Here is a 21,695-nt window from a genome sequence, read left to right as displayed (position 1 = left end):
TAGCAGAAACCTGGTAGACTTCCTGGGTGAGGCGGTGCCGAGCAGGGTCTGGAAGGCCCAGCTGATAGACGAGGGTTGCAGAAGACACGCCCCAGCCCAGCACAGTGCGCACAGAGTGGGCAGACATGCGGCCAGGGAGGCAGAGACTTGACAGAAACCACACACCCTGTGGGGTCGCCACTGCACGATCCAACAGCCTGGGCCAGAGCACAGGAACAGGGAGAAGTCCTGCACAGGAAGTGAAAGCTCAACAGCGATCACACACCCTGTGGTACGTGATCCACCAGCCCAGCAGAGTCCAAGCTGACCAGAAAGGTGGCTCCTCGGAGAAGCCCAAGACCCAAGGCAACCACATACACAAGGCACTAGAGGCCAACTGAGCAGCCACAGAGGTAGCCATCTGAAATTGGCAACCACAGCAACATCCTAGTTAGTCATTAGTCTCAAACCGGTGGACTGTGAAACCCCCTGCCACAATGAATAAACATCAAAAAAAAGATACCAGAAATACAAAAAAATCAAGAAAGTACACCACCAAAAGTTAATAAATCTCAAACTCTAGATCCTATAGAACAAGAAGCCCTTGAAATGACTGACAAGGAATTTCGAGTGATAATTCTAAGGAAACTGAATGAGATACAAGAAAACACAGCTAGACATCATGATGAAATGAGGAAAAGTACACAGGATCTGAAAGAGGAAATGTACAAAGAAATCAATGTCCTGAAAAAAAATGTAGCAGAACTTGATGAACTGAAGAAGTTATTCAGCGAAATAAAAAACGCAACAGAGAGTTTAACCAGCAGGCTTGTCGAAGTTGAAGAGAGAACCTCTGAACTTGAAGATGGGCTGTTTGAAATAACACAAGCAGACAAAAAGAAAGAAAAAAGAATCAAGGACATTGAAGAAAATCTGAGAGAGATATCAGACAACCTCAAGCGCTCAAATATCCGAGTCATGGGTATTCCTGAAGGGGAGGAAAATGGAGATTCCATTGAAAACATATTCAACAAAATAGTGGCAGAAAACTTCCGAGGTATAGGAAAAGTCACAGAATTTCAGATCCAGGAAGCTCAACGATCTCCATATGTATTCAACCCAAAAAGGCCTTCTCCAAGACATGTCATAGTCAAATTGGCAAAACTCAGAGAGAAAGAGAGAATCTTAAAAGCTGCAAGAGAGAAGCGTCAAATCACCTACAAGGGAGCCCCAATCAGGCTAACATCAGACTTTTCATCACAAACCCTAAAAGCTAGAAAGGAATGGGATGATATTTTCAAAATACTAAAAGACAAAGATTGCCAGCCAAGAATACTATACCCTGCAAGGCTATCCTTCCGAAATGAAGGGCAAATAGTATATTTCTCAGACAAACAAAAACTGCGGGAGTTCACTACCACAAGACCACCCTTACAAGAAATCCTCAAGGGAGTACTGGGTTTGGTTCCTGAAAAATAACTACCACTGCCATAAAAACCCAAGAAAAATCAATACCCACTAGTATAATAAAAATGGCATCCATGAAGAGAAAACAAGCAAACAAAACACTATCTACAACCTAAGGAACCAACAAACACAGAAACCAAACAGTAAATCAGAAAGCAAGGAACAAAAGACACCTAAGACAACCAAACAACCAATAAAATGCTAGGAATAAATCAACACCTTTCAATAACAACTCTTAATGTAAAAGGCTTAAATTCCCCAATTAAAAGACACAGACTGGCTGACTGGATCAAAAAGGAGGACCCAACTATATGCTGCCTACAAGAGATCCACCTCACCCATAAAGATTCACACACACTAAGAGTGAAAGGATGGAAAAAGATTTACCATGCAAACAAAAAAGAAAAACGAGCTGGAGTAGCTATTCTTATATCTGACAAAATAGACTTTAAACTAAAAACCAAAAAGAGACAATGAGGGACACTACTTAATGATAAAAGGACTGATCCATCAAGAAGACATAACAATCATAAATATGTACGCACCCAATGTTGGAGCAGCCAGATTTATAAAACAAACTCTATTAGACCTAAAGAAGGAAATAGACACTAATACCATAATAGCAGGGGACCTGAACACCCCACTGTCAATATTAGACAGATCATCTAGGCAAAGAATCAGTAGAGAAACACAAGATCTAAACAAGACTCTAGACCAATTGGAATTGGCAGATATCTACAGAACATTCCACCCAACAACCTCAGAATATTCATTCTTCTCAGCAGCACATGGATCATTCTCCAGGATAGATCACATATTAGGTCACAAATCAAGTCTCAATAAATTCAAAAAAATTGGAATTATCCCATGTATCTTCTCAGACCACAATGGATTAAAACTAGAAATTAATAACAAACGAAACTCTGGAAACTATACAAACACATGGAAATTAAACAGCATTCTACTTAATGACATATGGGTCCAAGAAGAAATCAAGCAGGAAATCAAAAAATTTATTGAAACTAACGAAAACAATGATACATCACACCAAAACCTGTGGGATACTGCAAAAGCAGTATTGAGGGGGAAATTTATTGCATTAAACGCTCACTTCAGAAGAATTGAAAGAAGGCAAGTGAACAACCTAACACTTCACCTTAAAGAACTAGAAAAACAAGAACAATCCAAACCTAAAGTTAGCACACGGAAAGAAGTCATTAAGATCAGAGCAGAACTGAATGAAATTGAAAACCAAAAAACAATTCAAAAGATCAACGAATCAAAAAGTTGGTTTTTTGAAAAGATAAATAAAATTGACAAACCATTAGCATGGCTAACAAAAAAAAGAAGAGAGAAGACTCAAATAACCAAAATTAGAAATGAAAAAGGTGATATTACAACTGATTCATCTGATATACAAGGAATCATTCGAGACTACTATAAACAACTATACGCCAACAAATTTGAAAATCTGGAGGAAATGGATAAATTTCTGGACACACACAAGCTCCCAAAACTGAACCGTGAAGACATAGAAAATTTGAACAGACCAATAACAATAAAGGAGATTGAAGCTGTTATCAGAAGGCTCCCAACAAAGAAAAGCCCAGGACCAGATGGATTCACAGGAGAATTTTACCAAACATTCAAACAGGAATTGACACCGATTCTTTACAAACTATTCCAAAAGATTGAAATGGACGCAAATCTCCCAAACTCATTCTATGAAGCAAACATCATCCTGATACCAAAACCAGGTAAAGATACAACCAAAAAAGAAAACTACAGGCCAATATCCTTGATGAATATAGATGCAAAAATCCTCACTAAAATACTAGCAAACAGAATACAGCAATACGTAAAATTATTCATCACGATCAAGTGGGATTCATCCCAGAAATGCAAGGTTGGTTCAACACATGCAAATCAATAAATGTGATACACCATATTAATAAACTCAAACACAAGGACCATATGATCATCTCTATAGATGCTGAAAAAGCATTTGATAAAGTTCAGCACTCATTCATGACAAAGACCCTCTATAAGTTAGGTATAGAGGGAAAGTATCTCAACATAATTAAAGCCATATATGCCAAACCTACAGCCAATATCATCCTGAATGGGGAAAAGCTGAAAGCTTTTCCTTTAAGAACAGGAACTAGACAAGGATGCCCACTCTCACCACTCCTATTCAACATAGGTTTGGAAGTACTAGCCAGAGCAATCAGAGAAGAAAAGGAAATAAAGGGCATCCAGATTGGAAAAGATGAAGTCAAACTGTCCCTGTTTGCAGATGACATGATCCTATATATCGAACAGCCTAAAACCTCTACAAAAATTCTTGGAATTGATAAATGATTTCAGCACAGTAGCAGGATACAAAATCAACACACAAAAATCAGTAGCATTTCTTTTCTCCAATAGTGAACATGCAGAACGGGAAATCAAGAAAGCCTGCCCATTTACAATAGCCACCAAAAAATTAAAATACTTAGGAATTGAGTTAACCAAGGAGGTGAAAAATCTCTATAATGAGAACTACAAACCACTGCTGAGAGAAATTAGAGAGGATACAAGAAGATGGAAAGATATCCCATGCTCTTGGATTGGAAGAATCAACATAGTGAAAATGTCCATACTCCCCAAAGTGATATACAAATTCAATGCAATCCCCATCAAAATTCCAAAGACATTTTTCTCAGAAATGGAAAAAACTATCCAGACATTTATATGGAACAATAAAAGACCACACATAGCCAAAGCAATGCTCAGCAAAAAAAATAAAGCTGGAGGCATAACACTACCTGACTTTAAGCTATACTACAAAGCTATAATAACCAAAACAGTATGGTACTGGCATAAAAACAGACACACTGACCAATGGAATAGAATAGAGAATCCAGAAATCAACCCACACACTTACTGCCAGCTGATCTTTGACAAAGGCACCAAGCCTATTCACTGGGAAAGGGACTGCCTCTTCAGCAAACGGTGCTGGGATAACTGGATATCCATATGCAGGAGAATGAAACTAGATCCATACCTCTCGCCGTATACTAAAATCAACTCAAAATGGATTAAGGATTTAAATATACACCCGGAAACAATAAAACTTCTTAAAGAAAACATAGCAGAAACCCTTCAGGAAATAGGACTGGACACAGACTTCATGAATACAACCCCAAAAGCACAGGCAACCAAAGGAAAAATAAACAAATGGGATTATATCAAACTAAAAAGCTTCTGCACAGCAAAAGAAACAACAGAGTTAAGACAACCAACAGAGTGGGAGAAAATGTTTGCAAAATATACATCTGACAAAGGATTAATATCCAGAATATATAAGGAACTCAAACAACTTTACAAGAAGAAAACAAGCAACCCAATTAAAAAATGGGCAAAAGAGCTAAGCAGGCATTTCTCTCAGGAAGATATACAAATGGCCAACAGACATATGAAAAAATGCTCAACATCACTCAGCATCCGGGAAATGCAAATCAAAACCACATTGAGATACCATCTAACCCCAGTTAGGATGGCTAAAATCCAAAAGACTATGAACGATAAATGCTGGCGAGGCTGCGGAGAAAAAGGAACTCTCATACATTGTTGGTGGGACTGCAAAATGGTGCAGCCTCTATGGAAAATGGTATGGAGGTTCCTCAAACAATTGCAGATAGATCTACCATATGACCCAGCTATCCCACTGTTGGGAATATACCCAGAGGACTGGAAATCATCAAGTCGAAGGTATACCTGTTTCCCAATGTTTATCGCAGCACTCTTTACAATAGCCAAGAGTTGGGACCAGCCCAAATGCCCATCATCAGATGAGTGGATACGGAAAATGTGGTACATCTACACAATGGAATACTACTCAGCTATAAAAACGAATGAAATACTGCCATTTGCAACAACATGGATGGACCTTGAGAGAATTATATTAAGTGAAACAAGTCAGGCACAGAAAGAGAAATATCACATGTTCTCACTTATTGGTGGGAGCTAAAAATTAATATATAAATTCACACACACACACACACACACACACACACACACACACACACACAAACCGGGGGGGGGGGGGGAAGAAGATATAGCAACCAAAATTATTTGAAGTTGATACGACAAGCAAACAGAAAGGACATTGTTGGGGTGGGGGGAGAAGGGAGGGAGGTTTTGGTAATGGGGAGCAATAATCAGCCACAATGTAAATCGACAAAATAAAATTTAAAAATAAATAAATAAATAAATAAAAAATAAAAAATAAAAAAAGAAAGAGAAATACCACATGTTCTCACTTATTGGTGGGAGCTAAATATTAATATATAAATTCACACACACACACACACACACACACACATACACACACACACACACACAAAACCGGGCTGGGGGGAGAAGATATAACAACCACAATTACTTGAAGTTCATACGACAAGCAAACAGAAAGGACATTGTTTGGGGGGAGGGGGGAGGGAGAAGGGAGGGAGGTTTTGGTGATGGGGAGCAATAATCAGCCACAATGTATATCGACAAAATAAAATTAAAAAAAAAAAAAAAAAAAAGAACGTGATCCTATAGAGCAGGAAACTCTTGAAATAACTGAAAAGGAATTTTGAGTAAAAATTTTAAGGAAACCCAGTGAAATGTAAGAAGACACAGTTAGATTACACAATAACTGAGCAAAACTACCCAGGATATGAAAGAGGAAATCTATAAAAACATTAATACTTTATAAAACAATTCTTCATAGAACTGAAGGAGTCATTCAATTAAATAAAAAACACAAATGAGAGCTTAAGCAGCAGGCTAGAACAATCAGAAGAAAGAATTTCTGATCTTGAAGATAGTCTCTGAAATAACTCAGGCAGACAAAAAGAGAGAAAAAAAGAATTTAAAATATGTAGAAAATCTAAGACAGATATCAGACAACCTTAAGCACACAAATATCTGAATCAGGGATATTCCTGAAAGGGAGGAGAAAGGAAAAGGCATGGAGAACATATTCAATTAAATAATAGTGAAAAACTCCTAGGTACAGGGAGAGACATGGACCTTCATATTCAAGAGCTTCAAACAGATTCAATCCAAACAGATTTTATCCAAAAAAGCACATTATATTCAAACTGACAAAGCTCAAGGACAAAGAGAGAATCCTAAAAGCAACAAGAGAAAAGTGTCAAGTCACTTATAAGGGAGTCCCCATCAGATTAACAGCAGACTTCTCAAAAGAAACTCTACATGCCAGAAGAGAATGGGATGATATATTTAAAGTAGTAAAAGAAGAAAACTGCCAGCCAAGAATACTATACCCAGCAGGCTATCCTTCGGAAATGGAGAAATAGTGTATTTTCTAGACAAACAAAAACTACAAGAGTTCACCACCATACAACCAGCCATACAAGAAATCCTCAAGGGAGTCCTACGCCTGGCATCCAAAAAATGACAAGCACTACCATGAATACACAAGAAAGAACAAAAACCACTGGTAGAACAAAAATGCAAATGAGAAAGAGAAAGAAACTGTATCTTACCACCTCCAAAACCCAACAAACACTGAAGACAAACAAAACAAGGGGAAAAAAATGAAACAGAAGATATTTAAAACATACGAATGAAAATCAATAAAATGCCATGAGTAAGATAATACCTTTCAGTAACAACCCTAAATGTAAATAGATTAAATGTCCCACTCAAAAGACACAGACTGGCTGATTGAACTAAAAAGCTAGAGCCAAATATATGCTGTCTACAAGAGACTCACCTCACCTGTAAAGACACACAACAGACTGAGTGAAGGGATGGAAGAAAATATGCCATGCAAATGGAAACCAAAAATGAGCAGGAGCAGCTATTTTTATATCAAACAAAATAGACTTAAAACCCAAAACTATTAAAAGATAAAAAGAAGGCCACTATATAATGAGAAAGAGAACTATCCAACAAGGAGACATAACAATCATATATGAACCCAACATTGGAGCACCCAGACATATATAAAGCAAACACTGTTAGGCCTAAGGAAGGAGATAGGCCCACATACAGTAATAGCTGGGAACCTGAACACCCCTCTCTCAATATTACACAGACTACCTAGGCAGCAAGTCAACAGAGAAATACAGGTTTAAACCACACTTTAGACCAATTGGACTTGACAGATACCTACAGAACGTTTCATCAAACAACCACAGAATAGACATTCTTCTCATCAGCACATGGGACATTCTCTAGGATAGACCAATGTTAGGATACAAATCAAGCCTCAACAAATTTAAAAGAATGGAAATCATTTCAAGTATCTTCTCAGACCACAATGAATTAAAACTAGAAATCAATAACAAGCAAAACACTAGAAACCATACAAACAAATGGAAACATGGAAATTAAACAACATGTTCCCAGGTCCAAGTAGAAATTAAACAAGAAATCAAAAAATTTCTCAAATCTAATAAAAATAAAGACACATCATACCAAAACCTGTGGGATGCTGCAAAGGCAGTACTAAGAGGGAATTTTATTGCAATAAAAGCTTACATCAAATAAATAGAAAGATTTCAAATAAACAACCTAACACTACACTTCAAAGAACTAGAAAAACAAGAATAATCCAATCCTAAAATTAGTAGATGTAAAGAAATAATTAAGATCAGAGCAGAACTAAATGAAATAGAAAGCCAAACAAAAAGTGGTTTTTCAAGAAGATAAAAAAATAGACACCATTAACTAGGCTAACTAAAAGGAAACACTCAAACAACAAAAATTAGAACTGAAAAAGGAGACATTACAACTGATACCAAGGAAATACAAAGAATCATTAAAAACTATTATAAACAACTATATGCCAACAAATTTGAAAACCTGGAGGAAACGGACAAATTTCTGGATACACACAAACTATCGAGACTGAACCAAGAAGAAATAGAAAACCTGAACAGACCAATAAGAAGCAACAAGGTTGAAGCAGTAAACAGCAGGCTCCCAACAAAGAAAAGTCCAGGCCTGGACAGCTTTACTGCTGAATTCTATCAAACCTTTAAAAAGGAATGAATATCAATTCTCTTCAAACTATTCCAAAAAAATGAACCAGAGGCCATTCTCCCAAACTCATTCTATAAGGCCAGTATCACCTGATACTAAAATCAGACAAAGATACAACAAAAAATGAAAACTATAGGCTAGTATCTTGGATGAACATAGATGCAACAATCCTCAATAAAATATTAGCAAATAGAATACAGCAATATATAAAAAAATTATACACCATGAACAAGTGGGATTCATCCCATGGATGCAAAGATGATTCAACATACACAAATCAATAAATGTGATACACTACATCAACAAAATCAAGGACAAAAAACATGTGATTACCTCAATAGATGCAGAAAAGGCATATGACAAAATTCAACATCCCTTCATGGTAAGGACTCTTAGCAAGTTAGGTATAGAAGGAAATACCTCAACATAATAAAGGTCATATACAACAAACCCACCACCAATATCATCTAGAACAAGAACAAGACAAAGATGCCCACTCTCAACATTCCTTTACGTAGTATTGGAAGTACTAGCCAGAGCAATCAGGAAAGAGAAAGAAATAAGGGGCATCCAGACTGGAAAAGACAAAGTCAAACTTTCCCTGTTCACAGATGACATGATCCTACATATAGAAAAACCTAAAAACTCTTAAAGCACTCTTTGAGTTGATAAATGATTTTAGTAATGTCAAAGGATACAAAATCAACACACAAAAATTAGTAGTGTTTTTATATTCCAACAATGAACTGGCAGAAAAAGAAATCAAATAAGCAAGCCCATTTAAAATAGTCACCAAAAAAATTAAATATCTAGTAATCAATTTAACCAAGGAGGTAAAAGATCTCTACAACAAGAACGACAAATCACTGTTCAAAGCAATTAAAGAGGACACAAAAAGATGGAAAGACATTCCATGCTCATGGATTGGAAGAATTAACATTGTAAAAATGTGCATACTACCCAAAGCAATCTACAGATTCAGTGCAATCCCCATCAAAATACCAATGACATTCTTCACAGAAATAGAAAAAACAATTATAACATTCATAAGGAACAAGAAAAGACCATGACTAACCAAAGCAATCCTGAGCAAAAAAATAAAGCTGGAGGCATAACAGTACCTGACTTAAGTTATGTTACAAAGATATAGTAATCAAAACAGCATGGTACTGGCATAAAAACAGATACTTGGACCAATGGAACAGAATAAAGAACCCAGAAATTAACCTATGTACCTACAGCCAACTGATCTCCAATAAAGGCATCAAGAACATACCTTGGAGAAAAGACTGTCTCTTCAATAAATGGTGTTGGGAAAACTGGACATCCTTATGTAGCAGGATGAAACTAGACCTGTACCTCTCGCCATACACCAAAATCAACTCAAAATGGATTAAAGACTTAAGTATAAGACTTGAAACTACAAAACTCCTAAAAGAAAACATAGGGAAACACTTCAAGCAGTAGGACTGGGCAAAGACTTTATGAGTATGACCCCCAAAACATAGGCAACAAAAGGAAAAATAAATAAATGGGATTCTATGAAACTAAAAAGCTTCTGCACAGCAAAAGAAACAATTAACAAAGTGAAAAGACAACCTACAGAGTGGGAGAAAATATTTGCAAACAATGCATCTGACAAAGAGTTAATATCCAGAATATACAATGAATTTAAACAACTTAACAGTAAAAAAGAAAAAACTCAATTAAAAAATGGGCAAAGGAGCTGAATAGGCATTTCTCAAAGGAAAGTGTACAAATGGCCAACAGACACAATGAAAAAATGCTCAACATCACTCAGTATCAGGGAAATGCAAATCAAAACCACACTGAGATACCTTCTGACCCCAGTTGACTGCCTATCATCAAAAAGACAGAGAATAACAAATGCTGGTGAGGATACAAAGAAATGGGAATCCTCCTACACTGTTGGTGGGACTGAAAATTGGTGCAGCCATTATGGAAAATGGTATGCAGTTTCCTCAAACAACTACAGGTGGAACTTCCATATGATGCAGCAATTCCACTGCTGGCTATATACCTAAAGGAATGGAAATCATCATATGAAGAGATACCTGTACTCCCATGTATATCACAGCTCTATTTACAAAAGCCAAAAGTTGGAACCAACCTAAATGTCCATCATTCGATGCCTGGATAAGGAAAATGTGGTATATTTACACAATGGAATTACTACTCTGCCATAAAAAAGAATGAAATACTGCCATTCACAGCAACATGCATGAACTTAAAGAAAATCATAAATGAAATAAGACAGGCACAGAATGAGAAATACCATATATCCTCACTCATAAGAGGGAGCTAAAAATAAACAAGAAAATAATGAAAAAGAAAGACACAATAATTACAATAGTACATTGACCTTTCAAAAGGAGAGAACAAAACTGAGGTTACCAGAGGTGGAAAAGGGGGATGGGGAGGGGGTGAGGGAGGAATTGGTAAAGGGCCATGGAAAACAATTACACTGTGCAATGTTGAATATTCTAATTATCCTGTTTTGAGCATCACACATTGCACACAGGTATTGATATTCAACTCTGTACCCCACAGATATGTACAATCAACTATGTTACAATTTTAAAAAATAAAAAATAAAAAGAATACATACAGATGGCAAATGAGCATATGAAAAGATGTTCAACATCAGACACCATCTGGGAAATGCAAATGACCGAGATACCAGCAAACCTAAAACTGCACTAAAACAATGTTTTATAAAATATAAGTTTCACAGAAATGAATTTCCAGCCTTTGAGTAATTTTTTAAGTTCATCCTGACAGGAGGAGATCTAACGAGGATGCAAGTGTCAATGTTCTCACCTGGACTCCCAGGTCCCGGCCCACCACAGAGTGGTGGATTAATGAACAGATTAGGCAATGGGCTGGTTAGGAAACCCTAAATGTGAATGGAAGCCATTGGGTTTATTTTGGAATAATGAAAATATTGAGGCACACAAAGAAAAGCAAATACGGCACGAATGTGTATGATCGTTTTGGGATCAGTTATTCAACATTGTGACAGGTCTCAAGATTGATGTCCCTGGACCCAGCAATTCCACTTCTAGGAATCAGTCCACAGAGATTGCTGGTGGACCCTGTTCACAGGCCCTTGTACCATCTCACTGGTAAAATCAAAATGTTGGAAACAACCTAAGTGCCTTACAGCAGGGAAAGGAGGAACTATGTGATGGAGCCTTTTTATAAAAGAAATTATGTCACCATGAAAATGATGAGTATGGGAAAAAGGGAAGTTGCTTGAGATAAATATTGTTAATCGGGTAACTCCTGTTAAAAAATGGTTATGTGCCATGAGACTTAAAATCTGGTTTAAAATTCTGGGCATGGAAGGTCTGACAGCACAGGAGGTTCTTAACAGGCCCCAGCTCTCCAGGGATGAGAGGTTAGGAAGTAAGGCAAAGACTAGAAAGGGAAGCTGGGTGGAGATGGGATCCCAGCAGAAGCTGGGCCCACAGGCTGGTGAGTGAGGACACAAAGTAGAAGCCAGGGGATGAGAAGAAGGAACAGACCCCAAAACAAAGCCCAATGCCAGCTCCTCGTGTGTGAGAGCCACAGGAGGATGCCGTCTGGCCAGTGGGGAGGGCGTGGTGGATGGCAGCCCAGCCCCAGCCAGGCTCTCTTCACCTCTTTCCCTAATAGAGTCATAAAAATAAAAGTGAAAAATGCTGACTTTATTTTGAAAATTAGCCAAGAAAGTCTGTGTCCTTTAAATGACTTCAGAGTTAGAATATAATTTTGTAGATTTTCATATAGGAAATGCCATCTCTCTGTATGGAAATAACAGAAAATCTGTGCACTAGGAATCAAAGCTGCTGCTGCTTCTGAGTTTTAAGAACACACTAGCCTATCTGGTTTCAGATCTCATCCCAGGTACTATACAGAGCACAGACAGTACCCCAAGTATTAGGCACAAGATGGCATGCCAGTTGCTAAAACTTTCACTGGTGATGACCTGAGAGAATACTGCAGTGGAGGGTAAGGTCCTCGCCCATATGATTCAGGGATAGGAGAGGGCCAGGCAGTGGCTCCTCCCAGGACATCGGCGAATCGCTGTCAGAATCTCCTGTGCCTCACGCACTCTACTGAGTTTCTCCTGGTCTACCCTGTTCTGTGGCTTTTCTCATCATGGCCAGTTTACAGTGGAGGTCACTGAGCGCAGGGAGGCCTGTGCACGGCGAGAGTGTGCGTGGCAATGGTGTGGAATCACGACCCCAGCCCGGCTGCTCTAAGGCCCACGCTGGCACTGGAAGCTGCAGCCTGATCCGTCCCCATGGTCAGCACAGGGCACCGAGGAGGCAGCTGTCCCTGCCAGCTCCGTCCAGGTGGACTCTCTGAGGCAGGTCACCATCACGCCAGGGGTCGTAGGAGGAAAACATGAAAACCTCCATTTGTAGTTCCAGGTAGAGCCTATAAAGGTTAAGAAGCCCTAATATTTAAGACATGGACAGTCAATGACATCCTCAGTCAGCCCCTGTGGCCACAGGGAAAAGCGATGGCCTGAAGAGGGCCACAGAGTGTATGCCTCCCTGTCCTTCAGTGTCAGCAGGTTGCAGCTTTCTTGTGGCCTGTAGAAGTGGATTTTTAAATTAATTTATCTAGCTTTTCCTAAAATAACGCTTATAAAGGTGACAAGCAGTTTAAAAAGATCGTGCAAATAATATGAGGAACACAAGCACAAAAACATAAACGGCAGGGCCGGCACTTTTCTTATCCTGCATGCTCTTTGTTTTAATCTCAGATGTGACTGAAAACAACTAGACCTGATAATTTGAAAGAAAGAGAGAGCAAGAAAGAAAGAGACAGAGGGAGAGAGAGAGAGGAAGGCAGGAAGGGAATTACTAAAACTAATATTGAAGTATTTACACATACTATAGTTATGAGTAAGCCTCTCCCTCAATGGACGTTGTGCCTTGAGATATCATTGACTGGTCATATAAATCACAATAACTAATACATTTAGAAGCTGAGCATCCACCAGAACATAAAGGCCTGCCTCGCTGTTTTTTTTTTTTTTCTATGATGTTTAAATTCATGAAATATTCAAGCCAAGCTTTCCACAAAGTTTCAAGCTTCTTAATGATAAATATTAAAAGGATTCCTGAGGATTCTTATTTTGTTAGCAACAGATAAAGTGCCATTTACATAAATCCAACATGCTTTCTTCCTGCCACGTGTGTGTCATTGTAAATAAGTAAATATACTTATATTGAGGATAAACGTTCATTATTTCATTAAGTGTTCCTGGTCCAAAAAATTCAACCCATATTCCCACAGTCTTCTCCCCTCCCTGAGAGTTCAGTGAGCTTATGAACATGTTCAATTTTTCTGTACAAGACACCACACAACTAGTAAACAACCTGATCACCCTGGTAGATAATTAGAAAGACAAGAACAAATGTAACAGGTCTTTTTCGACAATAACCTCCCCTCACAATTCAAAATAAACTAATCTTCCTTTTCGTGTGACCCAGGATTGTGGAAGAATTCTCAAAGGCAGCACCTCCTTATGTCTGCAGAGACACTGACTCAGGCCCACCCAAAACTCCCCAAGATCCAAATTACCAGCTTTCTGGTATAATATTTGGACCTGTTATCCACATTTCAGGAGACAGTGACAACTCGTGTCTGACATTGCCGCATTCCAGGATGACACTTTAACTAGGTGAGGGCCTGTAAACCTACTACATGGAGAACCCCAAACCCACCCTGACTCATGCAGGCAGGGAAGAGGGGGCTTAGGAGCCTCCCTGGTCCTCTATCTCAGTACAGGGAAGACTGGTACCTGCCAAAAACCCCTGGAGAAAAGGTGCCATTTTAGAACATAGATGTGATTTAATTCCATTGTCACTCCAAACTTATGGCAGCAGTTTCTCATGTCATGCTACTCTGGGTAAGAAAAACCATTATCATTTTTGATTGGTTTGTTCCAAACATTTAATCATTATTGTTAATCCTTGGAGTAACCATGCAAACTGTTCTAATTTTTTTCATTTTAAAGATTGAAAAACTGAGGCTCACAGAGCTGAGCAGTTTATTCAAGGTTCTAGAGTTCAGGAGGCAGAAGGATGTAAACTTAGAACTATCTGGGGCAAAACTGCCTTGCTTTCCACTGTGACATGCTACTCCCAGAAGCTAGACGTGTCTTTGGAAATTTCCTACACATCATTCCTTCAGACAATATTTATTAAGAATCCACTAGTGCCGACAGCTGGGCTGGGCACTGCTGGTGTGGTAGAGAACAGACGAGATATGAGCCCTCACGGAGAGACAGAGCCAGCACGTGAGGCTTGGCAAAAAGAAAAGTGACAGGAGCAGGGAGAGAGGGAGGGGACATGATCAAACTGATGCTGGGGAACCTGAGACCACCACAGAGGTGGCATTCACGTGGAGACTTGAAGAATGAAAGGAGGAGATAGCCAGCTATACACCATGAAGGATGCGATGGCTCTGCTTTCTCTGGCTTTAGGAACAACATCCATTGAGCATGTGAATAGGCTGCGTTTTGTTTCTCTGTGTGCCCCAACTTGCTCTATGACCAAGGGCAAGGTAGAGGTAGTGAGAATTGATGTACTTCAGCCCTGGTGGCCCTTGGAAGGCAGAGCATCCCCCACAAAGGCTGGGCACATTTGGAAAACTTGACAAAGTATCAAAAAACCCAGGTCCAAGTGCAGCTTCATCATTTATGAGCTTCATGATTTGAGGTAAAGAATTAGCCTATCTGAGTCTCAGCTTCCTCAACCTTGAAATAGGAATAATAATGAATTGTAGAGTTTTAGGGGAACCAAATAAATTCTACATATAAAACCATTTTGTAATAGAAATCTTATGTTTTACAATATTTTTTGACTGTTTATTCCAGACAAAAGTTGTGATGGCTGCTGTCTACTTGGGAACACACAGATTTATTACACAAAGAGTTGCTTTTCCTCTCACATTACTAACCCAGTGATGTGCCTTCAGCCTCCAAATCTATTCCAAAACACAACTGAATGTGCAGACTTTCACTTTCTAAAAATCACAGTATTTTAATTTTCATGCTTATTGTCTACTCTTATTTCAGACTGTAAATGTCAACTACAGATTAAAAACCTGATCAGGCACTATTACTATTCCAGGATAATTTAGAGAAACTGGTATAAAATTCTTCCCAGATTTTTTTTAAATTTTAATTTTGCAGCATTTGATTTAAAAAAATGCAGTACTTTGCACAGATAATAACAATGTAAAATTAAAACTCAAGTACAGATCACTCACAGAGCTACCCTCAAAGACACCAAATAAGGCTTGCTGAAGTTGGTTACACACATAGCAACTTCCTCCTGGAGGAAATGCCCAATTCTGACTCTTGCTCATCATACACTATAAAGAACCCACACTGAGTGGCTGCTCTCATCTTGCTCAGTCCCAGGCAGAGGAAAGGTGGGAGTTAGTGGGGAGCTTGCCAGGAGTCAGCATTGTGCACAGCTGGACCCTCTCACGCCTTCCCTTTTACCCAGTGTGGTGCCTGAGACTGCTAGATGGAAGTCCCTAGTGAAGAGTACAGCACCTCCAAGTGAGGAAACATGATCAGCCAACCCTCCACTACTGAAAACTATCTGGACATCTAATGATTCCGGATTAAAGACACCAAAGTTCTCAGATACAAGAATGCAATTTCCTGTAAGGAACAGCAGTCACCTGCATTAAACAGCAGGTGTGTTAAATTCAGTTACTGGCTCCCCTGTGCCTGACACCAATCACAACTCAGAAAATAGATAAAAATGCACAGTATTCTCCATCTCCTCCCCTTTACGCACATCTCATCATTGAATGCAGAGTGGCCAAAAAAGCATAACCAGTAAAAGCATGCTTCGGTACTTCTCAGTACCTCTTCCAAGGTGGTGTCTGAGATCCCGTAGCCGGTCAGGTGCAGCTGATGCAGGTTCTGATCCAGGGCCTGGAAGAGTCCTTTGAAGCAAGCCTTGTCTGTGTCCTTTGGGATGGTATAGGTCAGCTCACCCCTCCTGCTATCTTTGAGAAATGCTTGTGGAACATAGATCTGTATCAGTGACGTAACACAAGCTATGTCCTTCTGATCAGGGGCCTCCAGCACAGAAGCCTACCCAAAAAAAAAAAAAAAAGAGAGAGAGAGAGAGAGAGAAACCAGTAAGAAACGTCAATCCAAATATGCATGAATTGATTTCATGTATATCCATACGCAAATTATTTTGAAATTCTACTTCAAAGCTTGAATGAAACATCACATTTAAATAATAAGCATTTCAGTGATACATTGTGTCTTCCTTCTTTTTTTTTCTGAAATATAAATCTACAGTGATAAACCCTGCAAGGCCAGGGCCACATGCACATGTTATTTGCTGGGAATACTGTGGCCATCCTCCAGGGGTCTGTATCGTGAGGTGCCCTCCTGGCCCAGGGATAATCACAAAGGAGACTCTGGACCTATTAATTGCACTACAGGAATCAGGGTTGGGTCTTCTTAAAAGGGGGACAAGGATTCCCCACCGCAGAGGAAAGGAGCTGTCTAAGGATGGCAAGATGGTCACCCTGAATTAGAGAGGAAGCAGATAGAAACCTTGATTCAGCAGTCAAGGGCAGACTTGTGGAGGGCCACCAACGGTCAGTTATAGCATTGAGAGTAGAGAGGTGACTTTCCACACCCCCTGAGTCCCAGCCCCAAAGCCACTGCCTGCCAGTTGGCGTAAGCAATGATAACTAAAAACGTGACATAGATTTGGGCTCTCGGGTACCAACCCCACTTGCTTTACCCTGCTACTACTGCACTTCTGTACTATGATAAAGTTTTAGCCTCCTAAATGGAGTAGCAGTTGTCAAAAAAATATTTCTAGAATACCTGGGTCATGATCCTTCCTAGCCCACACACTGGCAGCAACTCCTATGACCTATCAGGTAATTCTGGTCCCTCATGAATTTCCTTCTGGCAGTCAAAATGCATCCTCATGTGCACAGAGGCTAGCTCTCCCTGCTCAGCCTTGGGGGGCTTATTTCGGCATCTGGGCTGTTACACAGAAAAGGCCTCCGCTAACATGCCACTACTGTGTGACTGTCACAATTCATTTCTTATGCCAGTGATAGAAAGGGAATAAGACAAAATGGTTATGCTTCTTACTTGTTTGGTGAGTGTCAGGCTGAGTCCCTGGCCATACGCCTCCTTCAGGCAGAAGGGGGGCCCACAGCACCTGAGCCGCCCCTGCTGCAGGACGGCCACACGGTCACTGAGCATTTCAGCTTCGTCCAGGTGGTGAGTGGTGAAGATGATCGTGCGACCTGGGTCCAAGCACAGGGAGCATCAGTACCCACACAGAGGCCCTGAGGACCATCCATCCTTTCCTTGGAATGGTAGATCCAGGACACGATTTAAAGATCATCACCAATTTTTAAATTGGAAAAATGGAAATGGGTCCAATAGAAATGACTTAGCCAAGCCCATTTTGCAAAATAGAGGCCCTGAAACTTGTTCTCTATACAGGTGCCCCTACAGTCATGACTTCTGTTTCTGCAAATCCTCCATCCCACTCATGAACCAAAGGAACGTTCTGGCAGGCACTATGGCTGAAACTGCAGTGCAAACACAAAGTCCCTGTGCATAGCCACCTCCCTCTGTAAGACTCAGAGGCAGATCACTGAATGACATATAGACAAAATTAAAAAAAAAAAAAAAAAAAAAAAACGCTGGTGGGGCATCTCTCTCCTCTGATTCTGAAGTCCTCCTCATTTCTGTTTGGATGACAATCTCATATGCACTTAAGAAGAAAGCTATTTTTTTATGGAATTGGCTATTGCAGTAAAAAATCATAAGCACCATGTTAAGGCAGAAACTTATTTTAAAAAAAGAAAAGATATCTGAAATGGCCGTGGTATATACATTGTTACCCTCTGGAATCAGGGATGATGTAACCATACATATTCATTCATCAAATGTAACAAGATCAGAACATAGACTACTTCTCTGGAATAGCTCACAGCAGCCACTAACCAAAGAGAGCTTGTCATGGGAGAGGGCAGGGGGGAGCCGGGGTGGAGGTGGGGACTTGAGCCACCAGCCTTACCAGGAGAAACATCACTGAACCCAATGGAAAAGGCCACTTTTTGAAGAAACCAATTTTCTACTCATATGTGTCCCCTATGAATTCCAGCAACCCTGTCAAGTTTTATGGTCTCTGCTTGGGGGAAGAAAAAGCCTTAGATTTACCTTAGGAGAAAAGAGGCCAGAGAAGCTAACAGGTATTTTGGTAAACTTTACTTCCATTATGTAAAGAAAAAATGTTTTTACTTTCAGCTTCTGCAACCCCTATCGGCTTACATAGAGCCCCATACAACCCACTGTACTTCATAGAATGGAAATAAACACACTGATTTACGGCAAAAGCAAATTTTCAGAGAGAAGGCTGAACATGTTTTTAACTCTACTCGATTTTATATTTCTTAATAGGGGAGAATTAAAAGACCAGAACTCTCTATTCATTTAAGAAAAAAAAAAAAGAAGCATCTAGAAACTGTGAAATGTAGACCCTCAAGCAACAGAGAGTGGGAGTCCACAGTGACTGTCTCTAACCGCATGTGTGTCCCAAAGACCAGGGCAAACCTCCTTGTTAGTCCTTTGACGATAAGAAAACGTAGTCAGTCAGGGCTGGCTGGTTAGCTCAGTTGTTCAGAGCATGGTGCTAATTACACCAAGGTCCAGGGTTCATCATCCCGGTACTGACCAGCCACAAAAAGAAAAAAAAAAAATGTGCTCAATCCCTACCTGGGATTAAAGGCAGTTTAGATACTCTGATTAGCGCTACTGTGCGGTTCAGATGATACATTCCCATATAATGAAGTAAACAAAAATAAAAGTCAACTGGAATCTAAATCCCAAGAGAGAGGCAGAGAGTGGAATGGTAGTTGCTGGGAACTGGGGGTAGAGGGAGAAAAGGGCAGATGTTGGTTAAAGGGTACGAAGTTCCAGTTATGCAGGATGCAAAATGAATAAGTTCTGGCCATCTATGGTACACCCTGGTGAGTACAGTTAATAATAACACATTGTACACTTGAAAATTGCTAAGATATTAGATCTTAAGTGTTCTCACTACAAAGAAATGATAAGTATGTGAGGTGATACATATGTTAATTAGTTTGATTTAATTACTTCACAATGTATCCATTTATCAAAACATCATGCAGTATGCAGTAATATACACTATTTTTATTTGTCAATTATACCTTAATAAAGCAGGGTAGGTAGTTAGGTAAATTAATTAGTTAATTCCCAAATAATTTAAAGTTCACAGACGTTTGATCTATGATAGCATCTTAGTGGATGTTAAGAAAATTCAAGACACATTCAGACCTCAAAAGACAATATTACTTTGTTTTCCCCAAAACACTGCTTTACTGTCTCTCCCCCCTGATTCAGATAATGTGCTCTATCCTTTTTATGCAGAAGTTGTATTTCCCACAGTCACCTTCTCTTGCCTATTTTAATGATAAAATGATAAGCTGTCATTGACTGAGCATCCGCATACCAGATATTGCACTATGAACTTACACATATAGTACATTTACTCCTAGTAAAATCCTAAGCGATAGTACAATTGTCTGTATTTGCAAATGAAAAAAGTAAAGCTCAGGGGAATTTGATAATTTCTCTGGGGTCACACAGAAGGTGCAGAGTAAGTGTGCAATCTAGTTCAAAATTTAGTTGTGATGTGCCAATTTGCTCCAATATCTTTTGCTTCTTTGTTGATCTTTCCATGGGAGGCACAGAAGTACCAGCACCAGGGCTGATGAAGAGTGCATACTGTACATCACTAAGCAAGAAACACACACGAAATTCCAGGTAGATTGAGCCCCCAATGCACTCAGGTCTGACAGTAGAATCTCTTTCTACTCAGCAGGGAACATTTGTTTTTGCACGGCCCTTAGATCTATCTCACAAAGCTGTATCAGTTACCTGGAGGTTTGAGGCTATTTCGAGAAACGGCTATACATTTTGATCCTTGAAAACACATTTTTCTTCTAGTACCACCTAATCCGCTTACACCCTATTGATTTTGCACTTCAATCAGTGCAGAAACAATTTCAAAGGAGTCCTCTGAAGACAAAAAGCATTTCTAAACCATGGAGGACGGTGAGAAAAATATCTAATTTATAACAACAGAATTGGAAGAAAGCTGTCTGTTTCAGAGACTTTGATTGTATCTGGTTTTCTGTCTACAGTAAACTTTATGCTGATTACTCAAATTTTCTTTCAGCTAAACCCTTAAGACTGCATCTTCGATTTTTAAAATAAACAAGAGTAGTGGGCTTGCAGTATTTCCTTCATACTGCATTCACAGATGCAGAGATGACAGGATCTATTTGTCTCTCTCTCATCTGTCTTCTTCACCAGCCCCCATTCAGGGTAGCAGGGAAAATATTTAGTCCAGTTTAAATGAGTTTCATCTCAAAATTTAATCAGTCCCTTTAAGAGGCATTCAGGGTCTCATTTCTTCTCCTTCTTTGTCTCTCTTCAGAGGATGTTTATGTCAACAGGACAAGGGGGCTTGGGGACCTTGTGGAAATGGGCAAGCTTAGGATCTTTGGAGAGCAATGTGGTCAGCCTCCTCTGGTCTCTGGTGATGACTGAGACCGCCTGGTACTGTCCCACTCTCCACCGTGGCATTTATAGCTTGGGCAGGCACCCCAAAAGGGTCAGGTCAGAGCACAGACTGCTACCCAGCTGTCTCAGCTTCATCTCAGGTCCTGCTGGCCGCAAACGCCGAGGTTTCTGCCCTAGCTGCCAGCCAGCTCTATGGGCCGCTCATCCTTCCATTGCAGCATCCCTAGAAGGCCCTGTCTCCTTCTAAGTGTCAAAGCCCACGGCCCTGGGAAAGTGTGGGAATCCCAGCCCCCAGTGCCTCCCTGGACCCCAGAATCAGTTTGGCATCATGACCTCTGAGGTGGCTGCCCCAGGCTGAGCAGCCACTGCCATCCCTACAACTCTCACTTTTCTCCTGCAACTGCCCAGTGCAGGCCAGAGCCCAGACTGCAACAAAAAGCTCGATTTTCCTGCTTCCTTCTCCATCCTCTCCTTCCATAATTCTTCTAAAATTGTAGGACAGAAAGGAAAAAGGATCTTTCTCCTTTTGGGTTATTCTTCTGCTTTGAGATCCCAGCCTATG

The 21,695-nt window shown here is 39.9% G+C and overlaps 1 protein-coding gene across 1 annotated transcript in view; it reads right to left on the bottom strand.

The window, feature by feature from the left end:
- ABCA13 (ATP binding cassette subfamily A member 13) overlaps positions 1-21,695 on the bottom strand; it is a 446,769-nt gene that overhangs the window by 209,816 nt on the left and 215,258 nt on the right. The window contains exons 40-41 of the mRNA XM_063086601.1: positions 17,660-17,817; positions 16,397-16,627 (exon numbers count right to left, since the gene is read on the bottom strand). Coding sequence (XP_062942671.1) covers positions 16,397-16,627; positions 17,660-17,817 — 389 coding nt within the window. The remainder of the gene's footprint in view (positions 1-16,396; positions 16,628-17,659; positions 17,818-21,695) is intronic.

Source organism: Cynocephalus volans, chromosome 2 (assembly GCF_027409185.1).
Source record: "Cynocephalus volans isolate mCynVol1 chromosome 2, mCynVol1.pri, whole genome shotgun sequence".
Taxonomy (NCBI): domain Eukaryota; kingdom Metazoa; phylum Chordata; class Mammalia; order Dermoptera; family Cynocephalidae; genus Cynocephalus; species Cynocephalus volans.
This window is presented reverse-complemented; position numbering and strand designations above follow the sequence as displayed.